The following is a 12,065-nucleotide window of genomic DNA, read 5'->3' on the forward strand; positions in this document are numbered from 1 at the left end:
TTTTTTCTAAACATTGGAGAAGGTGTGTAGTCTTAGTTCTCTTCTCCTTCCAAGATGTCATCTTTATTAAGGATCTCATCCACTCTTGGAGGTAGATATCTTTATGCAAAGATCTCTTCCTCCTTTGTTAATCATGCATCCCTCAAAAGGATCCCTTTACATTTTTTTCAAGATATCTCTTTTACAATTATCTCTTCCTTGCTTAAAGAAATGAACCCTATTTAGAAGTCTTTCTTTCTAGCTTGGAATACATGCATTATTGATTAGTGGATATCTCCTTGGTGTTCAAGGTGGGTTTCCTTATTTCTATCTACCTTAAGACATCAACATAGAACTATGTTGACATCTTAAGGGGGGCATATGTGCGGCCTCCTAGTTATATTTTTCAACTATCGATTATCAATTTGGGATTATAGCATCCTCATGCTTAATCCTCATTTTGTCCATCATTTATGGGATTATTGCATCCTCGTGATTAATCCTCATTTCATTTATCAACATGAAATTGTTGCATCCTCATGCTTTATCTCCTTTTTATGCATCATTTGACTTATATGGGGTGCTTATTCTTGAAACTAGACAAAACAAAGTCTTACACAAGATGCTCCATGCCCAAAACTAGAGTGGAACGAGCAAAACATAGCTAGACTATTCTGACTCTCCTCCCCAACATGGATAACATAGCTTGATGCAACTTGCTATCCCTGGAATTCATGTTCTTTCTTTCTCTCCCATGAAGTCATAGCATAACACACATTTTCTAGCGTTGGATCATGGTTTCTTGTGCTTTCAATTGGTGTACACGTCCTTTTTCTTTCCATAAGTCCACTTGTACTCTTGCAATAACATAACAAGAATGATATTAGTGGTTGAGACATTTTGATTATCAAGGTCTCATCAACTAGTTGACTTGGAGCTTTGTGTTTTAGTACTAATGTTGTTTGCTCTTGATTATACTTGAAGTTTACTTGCATGGATTGATAAGATCCTATGCTTGAGGGCTTTATCATCCCTCAATATTATCCTATCCCTAGTTTTTATTTCTCTCAAATGATCTATCTCTCACTTTCTACTTTACTGAGAGTATGATCGTAAGCTCATACTCCACTAATGTGGGGGCTAAATGTAGTGTCGTAAATTGTACATCCTTTATTACTGTGTCCAATTTCGCACTCTCCTAGCACCTTTTTTAGTATTTACCTTCCCTCTATGCATTATAAGACCTTTATTGTAATTAATTAATATTTAATTTAATATTATGGGTCTTATTTCACTTTATTACATCATCACACTCTTATTTGGGCCCCTAATTCTAGGTGTGCCCTTTATCATTTTATCCTGATTTTTCCTTAATCCTATCCTAATTTCAACTCTCAAAGCATATTTTGCATATCTAAACACCTTGGATTATCACACCAAGCTAGATTTAGCATTAGAATTACAATAGCTCACATACCTAGAAATTTGGAAAAAAGTGGTCAAGACCATGGCGCCCACCACCATGGTCCTGCGATTTTTTCATGAAATTTTGGGAGGATGATTGGGTGGTCTTATCCTATTCAAATTTAGCTCTGTGCGAAAATATATCAATTCTAATTCAACCTAATGGTGATTTTAATTATGAAATCCCTATATAAGGCATCTCTCTCAATTCATTTTTCATATAACAATGACATCATATGCAAACACTATCATCAATTCTAGAGCAAATACGATTCAAGGAGTAGCAAACTGCATCAAGGTATTTTCAGCTTATGTTTCAACTATGATTTCGTGGTGGATTTTGTGTGATTTATCATGTTTTTGCATCAACACATGAAGGACTTATCCTAAGCATTTCAATCCCTTCCCCTCAATTTAGGCAAGATTTTCCATTTCAATTCAAGTTCAATTTCTATTTCAATTCAAGTTCAATTTCTATTTCAATTAGGCTTAATTCCAAACTCAAGGTTTTACCTAAGGCAAACCCCTATCCACAACATAATTTCCCTTCTTTTGGTGTGCAGGTGGTAGATTCAGGAGTCGTGTAGGTGGAAAGGGATAGAGGAGAGCAAGACAAAGTGAATTACCTTTTGTAGAAATTTTGGGGACACCTCAAGACCAGGGCACTACAGAGGGACTAGGGCGCCCATCGCCTTGGTCTCTATAATTTTCTCAAAATTTCAGGTACAAGCTCTGATCCTCTTATCTTGCTCAAGTCTTAGTTTACAACTCTATTTGATTTCTGCAACACTTTGTTCTCATAATTTCATTTTAATTTCTCATTGTTTGTTATAGATTTACTACTTACAATTCAAAACCTAATTCAAACACAACTTCAACTCAAACAAAAGGGGAAATAGGGTCTCAATCAACATTCAACCCTCTTCCTAATAGAATTGAGGTTGGATCTATTGAGTTCATCCTCATTTTAATGTATTGGTTAATTTGGCTAATTGGTGGTCTTATCCTACTTGTTGAAACCCTAGTTCCAAATTACACTATATATATATATATTTGTGTACCTTGTAAACCATCCATCCAAAAAAATTGCCAAAACTTTTTTGACCTCCAATTATCATGATTTGACAAGCGATCATAGAGTTCTTGGGCCATTTGAACATGATGTTGACCTTCATTTCACTGCAAATGTCACAATCGTAATGAATGAGACAACTTAAGCTATTATTATCCTAATTTAATAAAAGAAAAAAGCACCTAAGTTTAGCTTAAGTGAAAAAGTAACCAAAAGACCTAATTAATAAATAATTAGATAAATGTCCTAATTACTCCAACAACCCCCCTTAAGATTAACTTAGGGATAAGCTAAAGAGATAATATGAATGTATGCTTGAATGAGTCCTGCAACTAGGCCTAATTGGGTACTCATGTACAAACTATTGCAAAGCAATGAAACTCGAACCAATTTAACTCTCACAAATATGGAAAAGGCAAAAAATCCAATGGGAGAAAACTCCTCTCCAAAAGAGAGAAAAGGAAATGAAAAAGAAAGTACATGTGACAAGCATGGATGAATCAAGATGTCCCCCCAAGTATTGAATTGGTCACATGAGTATCCCCATAGGAGAGAAAATAAGAGATTATGTATCTCTCCCATGATGAAGGACCTCCAATGTTGAAGATGAAGGCTCAAGGATGAATGTTGATGAAGATACAAGAGCGCCAAACCATATTCCTCACCTTGGGAAGAAACAAATCAAATGGTCTAGCTGAAACAACTCCATGAAAGGAGATGGAAGGAATAGTCTCATGATGTGTGCCATGGAAGAATGCTCAACTTCCCAACTGTCTAAATCAAAAGATACAAAACCAAATAAAGAAAATCCAAACAAATATGAAGATACCTAGTGAACAACCTCTAAAGGCATTGAAGATGGGATGACAATAATGCTCAAACTACCGTCAAAGATCAATGGAATATCCTCAATCATGTCCCTAATTTCTACAGTGTGTGATGTATCGAATAACCTTGAAATATCTAGCAAGTACTCATCCCACTCTACTGAAACTAGAAGGGAACAATCAAATTGTTAAATTGAGCCGACCTTTAAAGAACTAAGAGGTGGAGAGGGATCAACACAAGTCTTAGGAACCACTATGAAGGAGGTTGGAAGATAATGAAGGGACACAAAGAACATTATTGAACGTTCTACCATCAACCTCAATAGAACCACTCCCATTAACACTCATGTAGTGCTATTACCCATCAAAATCTGTGGAAATGCATGATGCTCAAAATAATAGAAGATACCCTCTGATGATGTCATGTGATGAGTGACTCCTTAATCAAGAAGGCACTGGGAGGACTGATGTGTGGATGCAAAGAGAGCATGGATCTCCAACTTATCTTCACCACATGCCATAGAAGAAGACCTATAATGTCTGAGACTTGAAGTGGTAGAAAAATATGTACATAAATATCCCCCCATAAGAGAGAGAAAATGAGGATAGGAATCCTAGGTCGATGCACATACCTCAACAGTGTGGGATTGACACATGCACCTAAGTTCTAACATGTTCAAACAAAAAAGAAGTATCTCATATGCCAGTGATCAAATGTTTGAAGACAAAACATGATTCATTGCCTGCAAATAATATTTCCCCTCTTAGGAAGAAACAAATCCACTAGAGATATGAGAAGCCACTCTCATAAACATGAAGATGTAGGAATCCAAATCCAAATTACACGTGCCTCTAGAAACTGTCCAAATGTTGTTATGTACATGAAATATGATGATGCCATAAACCAATCAAGTACATGCTCAATAAATGTAGGAGGTGACAAATCAACACTTTGCAAAAACTAATGAAAAGCAAGCTCCATGGGCTATGAAGATAAGTTGAAAACATTGATGTGGCTATCAACAAAGAGGAGATGAATGTCCTCAAAATAATCCTCCAAATTTTCAATATGCAACTCCACAAACAAGGATGATATGTTTGTAAGATATGAATCACAAGTAACTATGTCTAGAAGAACAATGTCTTGTTGCACTAAATCAGTGGTGTTTATGCATGAGCCAATGCTAATCTGATTAGAAACAATAAAAGATGAATATGATTGAGATGGGATCTCAATGTGAGGAGTAGGAACATGAAGATAGGCCTATGATACCATGTAGGAATTGATGATTCAACCACAATAGCCAAGAATCATCGACAAGCAAAACATAAGTATCATACAAAAGAGATCAAGCAAAGATAATATGCTCAATAAGAAACTAAAAATTATTTATTGATTGTACACAAGAATATTGGAGATACAATACTAGAGATACATTACAATGAATTAATATGTACAAATGGATGAATGAAACCCTAGATGCAAACCCTAGATTAAATTAGCATGCGCCAAGTGTCACAATCATAATGAATGAGACAAATTAAGCTATTATTAGCCTAATTAATAAAGAAAAAAAACACCTAAGTTTAGCTTAAGTGAAAAAGTAATTAAAGGACCTAATTAATAAATATCTAGATAAATATCCTAGATACTCGAACAGTTCCTCCACTAGCATTTTCATACATAATATTTAATACGTTGTCAGTATTCTCTTCATCTATCATTAACATCCAAATCTATTCAAACATGTCTCTTCCATTCATCCTTAAAAATCCTTTCTAATATTTATTATCCAGTTTAAGAGCTCTCCTATGTTATTCAAACCCACCTATCATCTCCAAGAGGCATCCCTAAACTAAATAATGTAAAATCAAGATTAATATTTTGAATCCAAATCCATCCAAATGTCAAAATATCAAAAGAAATCTAAATTGTCGGATCCAATTATCAATCATCATTCAATTGATCTAAATCAATTTAAATCATCAAATCAATTAAAAACTAAAATCTCAACATTCTAGGGTATGCTGTCACTATTTTTTCATCCCATAGACTACCTATAGATACTTCCTTTAAAACAATGTTACTCCACAACACCATATAAAAGAGGGGTGATACACTTTTTTCACCACCTCATAATGTGACAACTAACATTGCATCATAATCTAATTCTAATGCCATGTTAACATTTTTCATTTGCATTGTACATTAATTTGCCTTTTTAATTTACCATCACTAATTAATTAAATAATTCATATTATTAAATTAATTATGCTAATGTTTGTCCATTATTCTAAAATAAATAATTTCATTTTCATGTATCCTCCACAAATAATTTCTTATTTAAAAAGAAAACTAATTTAGTTCTCTCATATTCTAGCATAACTCCTTTGCAATTCTCTCTCATTTTCAATATATGCATAACCCATTAAATAAATAAATAAATTTGATTATCTACTTGAACTTTCTTATCGTAACTCATTTATGATTTCCTTCTATTTGCAATCCATATGTAGTTAATCAATTAAATGAGAAAAAACAATCAACTATCATCACCCGCACTAAAGCCCACTAAAAACTAATGTAACTTCTCTTTCACTCTTGACTAATTTTAGTCAAATAAAGATTCTCCATTAAATCTAAAAAAATCTCTACCATTCATCCAAGATCAAATCTCAACATCTATTTTTCATTAAGACATATATAAATACATCCTCATTCTCCATCAAACAAAATGACCTTGACAAGTACATTTGATAGAATTAAAAATTAAAGATAATACAAGCAAATAAGATCACAACAATATTGATTTTGCATTAACTTAAATCATTAATCACATCATATGAATGTATGTTTAAAGATGGATAGAAACATAATGACTAAAAATATTTATCAACTACAAACACATACTACCTGTGAGTGCCACATGAGTGAATACCATTCCAAAGCACAACAACACAATAAATGTCCAACAACATAAACCTTACATAATAAAGACAATGTGTTAAAGGGGCCCACCAATCTTAAATATGGGGTGGTTTATGATTAAGCAATTGGTAGCTAGCGAGTACCCTAAGCTTGTGAAGAAAAGTGAACAATATGTTTAAGACATCACCACATGAACCTCACATTCCATGAAAGTGGAAAACCTTCACTTCACCCAAAAGATTTAACTACGTCACCATTGAAGCAATGAAAATATTTACTTGTCTATTTCAATCTTAAATAAATGTTCACCTTGTGTAATTTTATCTCTCCACACGCCTTCCAACTCCATGACAACTCAAAACCTACATAGATTGGCAGTCATCACGATTCCCACCGAGAAAGCGCGTATTTAATTAAATATTCATCCAAGGAAACTTCCTCACTTTTTCCCAAATCTCACCTATGATACAAATCATTATACCACGCTAAACCCCTCCAAAACCCTATAAATACCTTGGAAACCCACAAACATAGAGCATCCAATAACGATCTCATTCTGCAACAATGGAGATGAAGAGAGCAATATGCTTCTGCTTTTTGTTGGCTCTTTTCCTCGCTCTTTCTTCATTACAAGTCTGTATTCTATTTCATTTCATTCCATATTTTTTTCCTCTTTCAAATCAAGATTTTCATCTTTTTCATAAGTAGAGATATTCCTAGACTAACATATTTGTTTGTATGGTTGTTATACACACAGACTGCAGCAACAGAAGCTGTAGGTTACGCCCCAACGGTGGCCCCAGCGGTCGCCCCTGCACCAAAACTATCAGGAAAAGGCAAGTTTTCCCCTGTGTCTCATTTCTTGTTTCAATCCAGTCAGTATGTAGTACTGCTGGTACAATGTGGAAGGGATTTTTCCTTATTCTGATAATAGAATGGCAATGGGGACTGTGATCCACAAGGCTGATCAGAAGATTTTACATATTATCAGAAACATATTTCATAACTTGCTAACATTTGTTGGTGTTTGTTTACAGAGTGTGGTGATAAATGCGAGGTGAGGTGCAAGAATAATCGTGGGTACCACAAAATGTGCTTAAAAATGTGCAACGTTTGCTGTCAATCCTGCAACTGTGTTCCCAGCGGGCAGGCTGGTAATAAGGATGAATGCCCATGTTACAGAGACAGGAAGAACAACAAAGGCAAATCCAAGTGCCCATGAATCAAACTTGGTGCAGCTGTTTCTTTTGGCTTAGTGTTGTTATGGAAGGAGGTGAAATAAATGTGGGTCTGTAATCAGTCAGGCGTTTCTGAGGGGATCCATATGCATTGTCTGCCACCAAACAGACACTTTCAAGGGCTGATTTGATTTTATCTTTATTTTTTGGGTTTGTAGCCTGCGCTCTTTGTTGCAGACATCTTAATGGAAGTTACGGATGGGAAACACAAAAAAAATTATATGTTTATAATAATAAATAAGAATATCTTTCGATTTGAAGTGTGTGAGTTTTCTGTATGGTTATTTCGAATCACATTCCCTACCATATTATCAAGCTCTTCTTCCTTTATGGATGAGAGCTACTTGGTATAAAAACATAAACAATAACTTAAGAGTTTCCGTAATTTTTAATGAATAAATGCTCATCTGTATTTAATCTGAAAAAAAAAGAAATAAATGAAATGATAGCATGTTTCACATATGATAAACAGGAAAAAAATCTATAATGATGCCTCCGACCATCTCGAAAGTGTTTAGTAGCTGGCACTATGGCGATGCCCACTGTCCAGCACAAATTTGCACGATTTTGTCAGAAACGTACGCTGTCTAGTATCTACCAAAATTATATCCATTTACCACTTCTGATGAAAAGTAGTGCCTTTTTTATTGTCACCAGCTGTCAATACTGTGGCTAGCGATGAAACCCAGACAATCTGTCCTTTCTGTGTTAGCTCTTCCTTATATCCCTACTACTGCTAAACCTCCAAAATCCAACTAAGTTGAAAATAAACAGCATATTGTATAGCAAAGCAACATTCTCGAGACAGATCTAATACTAGCAATCGCACCTAATCTCTAGATTTGGTTTTTTTGGATGGCTACCTGCTCTGATTAGGTGAACTTATAGCACAAAATAGGTTCATCTACTTTGAGGGAAAATAGATACCCTTGTTTGAAGGGAGCAATTTAAAAAAATTGCAATATTACAATTAATGAGTTTCAAAAATAAAATATTCATATGATAAATATAGGATCATTGAAATCAAAGATAAAAAGATTTATATGTTAAAAATTTTAGTATATATATATATGAAAATATGATCAATGTCTAATAATATTCCAACATGTATCTACAATTCATAAACAAGATAAAAGCATTTCAAATTGTCAATTACCTATGGAGTAAGTAATTTGCTAGATTACGAGCAATTCTATAAAAAGGCATTCCTTTAAACACTTCATATACTGTTATTAAACACCATAAGTCTACCAATGGAAATCTACCAATGGGAGTTGTATAAAACTGCTTTCACATAACTTTTAGATGGGTTAGGTTGTTTTTGTTCGAATATAATGCATTGTTTATGTAATCTATTAATTGCATAAATGATCTAACTACACAAAATATAGATGAAATAAATTGAAGAAAAATGAAGTGTTAAAAGAAAAGATGTGTTATTTTTACATCTTGAAAGAGGAATATGTGGGGGAGATTATATATTATAAATATAAAGTATTTAAAATTTGTATTATTCAATTGAAAGTTAAAAATAGGCTAGAGAGATATTACTCATATAATATTGTAGATATTGTATTTATTTTCTGAAAATTGAGAGTATTGAAGATAGTGACTCTCAAATGAACTGTATAAAGGTAATTAAAAATTAAAATGTATTTTGCATATATGAAATTTGCGAGATTACACAATCAAATATAATTGTGGCTTGATAGATGTCCATCTCAAAATTTTGAAATGATGCACTTATATCTCTCATTGCTGAAAACGATGTAGGAGCATCTGAGATGAGTTGTCCATTCATTTTGCATCAAGCTTTCATAATTAAGTTTGCAACTCCGCAGTATTTAAAATTTGTGAAATATTGAACGACAGTTAGAAAGGTTGCAATTGATTGAAGTTTTGGCATTCTCATATCATCATTTGATTGAGGAACAACATGACAGTTGAAAACAAAAGGGCATTTTAAGCCAATAAAAGGGTCGACTTATGGCAAAAGAGAGACAAAAGAAACAAAGCTAGGAAAAATAATACAAGCCAATTTTTATGTCAACTCGGTGGGTGACATGTGTGTAAGTCTTGGATTCATTATTGTTTGTAGTTTAGTATTTAAAAAACCCTAAATGAAACGTCAGATTTGTAGTGGTTTTGAAGGCTCTTAAACATGGAGAAAATCACAAATCAAAAATAAGGAAAGTAATGCCTTAGTACTATATGAAAAAACTACATCCTTGCACCTAGGGGAAGCATACCAGTAGTCGTTATAGCTAACTTCATGCATTCATAGATTCTAAAAGTTACACTGGATTTTGATGATATTTATGGTTGTCTCCACATGCGACTTAACTTCTTATACCTATTGTTTTGACTTAGATGGGTAGTAACATGCACATTGTGGGATCAATTATGTGCGCAAGGGTCAAAAAGTACACATTTCAAAGTATCGTTGATACTTGCTTAAAGGTGCCCCAATAACCTTGCACTTTGAATTGCCAATACTTATACCCAAATGCCCAGTAGTTGTGCGCTATGGATACCAACAAAGGTGTACAAATGGGTCAATTGTGATCAAAAAATGTTAAAAAATTAGCGGTTATTGGTACATGTGAAATTTATTAATGAACTTTTAGTTATTTGTTTTTTGGATTTTTTTAAATTGATAATTGGAGAATTGAATGTGCAAGAGTAAACAGTTATTGGAACATGAACGTAACTGGTGCTCTTCCCCTAACTTGGTGTAGTTAACTTGTGTATTTTATCCATAAATTGCATGAAGAAAAGTAAGGTCAAGGAGGAGATAACTAGAAGAAAATAAAGGTAAAAAGAGGCGTTGAAATTGTGGTGGACAAATGGGTAAACTAAAGAGTCGCCCAGGCTGGAGGAGAACAGGGAATGGATCGTCTATCTTTGGCTATAGTTTTTTTTGAAGTTAAATTAGCAAGAAGCAATCTAAGGGGGAGAAAAGTAGTTGCATGGTAAATGTAAACTAGTCTCTTACAAAAGCCAAAAGATTGCTGCACAAAAGTTAAATAAGTTAGAATGGTGTAGTGCATGGTAAATAAACAAAATAGAAAAATGAACCTACAATGAAAGCAGAAAGAGAGAGAGAGGGAGTATGTGACTGCAAATGTACAAATGGATGAGTGGAGAATGATGCATAGAAACATAGGAAATTGAATTTGCATATCAGAAAGAAGATACACACAAAAGAAAGAATAAAGAAGGTAAATAAAGGGGCACTATAGAAATGAGGAAGAGAATAAAAGGGCAGAGTAGAGCATGTTCACGATATGCCTGATAAAATGTGTCTAGCTTTGTTGTGTATGCCCAAAAAACGTGAGGTGAGTATTTTAGGGAAACGCGAATTAGAAGACAAGGCATTATTGATAGTACCATCTGGGTGCAGGCAGGTTGCAAGCCATTCGAAAATAGGCTTCAAGTCAGCGATGGGCGAAAAAAGTGCAAAATCCAACAGTGCAAAATGTTGTGATTGTCTTGCATACCTTTGTTATGTTATCAACTATCAAATTGAAAAATCAACTCTTACATTTCAAATAAGGAAATCCTTTAGTGTAATTAGAATTTAGGGTTAATTTGATATTAATAATTTTATTTAAATTATTTATTTAATCTATAAATTAGCATTTGCACCAAAAAGAGGTGTAATAGTTATGTCGATAGTAAGACATATACTAACTAATATATTGGAGGTACAAATCAAAGAAAAAATCTACTTGAATCCTATCCCTAACACTCTCTCTAACCTTAATTTAAATTTTAGGAACACCAACTCCAATCCTAATTGAACCCTAATGCTAACCCTAATCCTAATCCAAATGTAATCTTAACCCCAATCTTTATCCTAGAATATTAATCATGTACTTGAATCCTATTGCTAACTCTAATCCTAATTGAGCCTTAATACTAACCCTATTCCTAACCTAACTCAATGGTACATACTATTTAATTTGGCATATATTATTTAGTGTTTACATTAGATTGAGTATCATAATTCAATTCATAAGAGATGGTATTTTACATATTATAATAACTTAATTTATACTTTTTCTAATAATTTTTTATTGCAAAGAAATTTTAAATCATTTGAATTTTTAAAACTATTATTAACTTATATTTTTTCAAGCTAAATTTCGTCATAATAATCTAGATTATAATTCATAAAAAATAGCAAGGCAATTCAAATATTGTAAAGGTGAACATAAAATAATTGTAAATTAAACAAGAGCATAATATTATATATTATCAAATTTTAAAAAAAGTAAATGAGACAAATATTATTTTCACTACATCAAATTTTATTAAATCACCATATATTAGTTATAATCCACTACTTGAAATAGTAATATGAAATTTAAATAAATTAGATAAACATGAGAAGAATTTTTTTATTAATATTAAAATAATATTTTACTAATATACAAATATTACATCAACTTAAAGTTTAACATTTTTTTAAATACATTTATGACTTTATTATATTGCTACCAGGATTCAATTATGTACTTTTCAAGTCAAACTCATTCACCCATGTTTCATGA

The 12,065-nt window shown here is 33.0% G+C and overlaps 1 protein-coding gene across 1 annotated transcript; it reads left to right on the forward strand.

Annotated features, from left to right (window-relative positions):
* Positions 1 to 6,749: 6,749 nt before the first annotated feature.
* On the forward strand, positions 6,750 to 7,769 carry LOC131033821 (peamaclein). The gene is made up of 3 exons (XM_057965110.2): positions 6,750 to 6,904; positions 7,029 to 7,107; positions 7,309 to 7,769. The coding sequence occupies exons 1-3, from the start codon at positions 6,836 to 6,838 to the stop codon at positions 7,491 to 7,493; spliced, it is 333 nt and encodes a 110-aa protein (XP_057821093.1). The 5' UTR covers positions 6,750 to 6,835; the 3' UTR covers positions 7,494 to 7,769.
* Positions 7,770 to 12,065: the final 4,296 nt, after the last annotated feature.

Source organism: Cryptomeria japonica, chromosome 3, assembly GCF_030272615.1.
Source record: "Cryptomeria japonica chromosome 3, Sugi_1.0, whole genome shotgun sequence".
NCBI classification, from domain to species: Eukaryota; Viridiplantae; Streptophyta; class Pinopsida; order Cupressales; family Cupressaceae; genus Cryptomeria; species Cryptomeria japonica.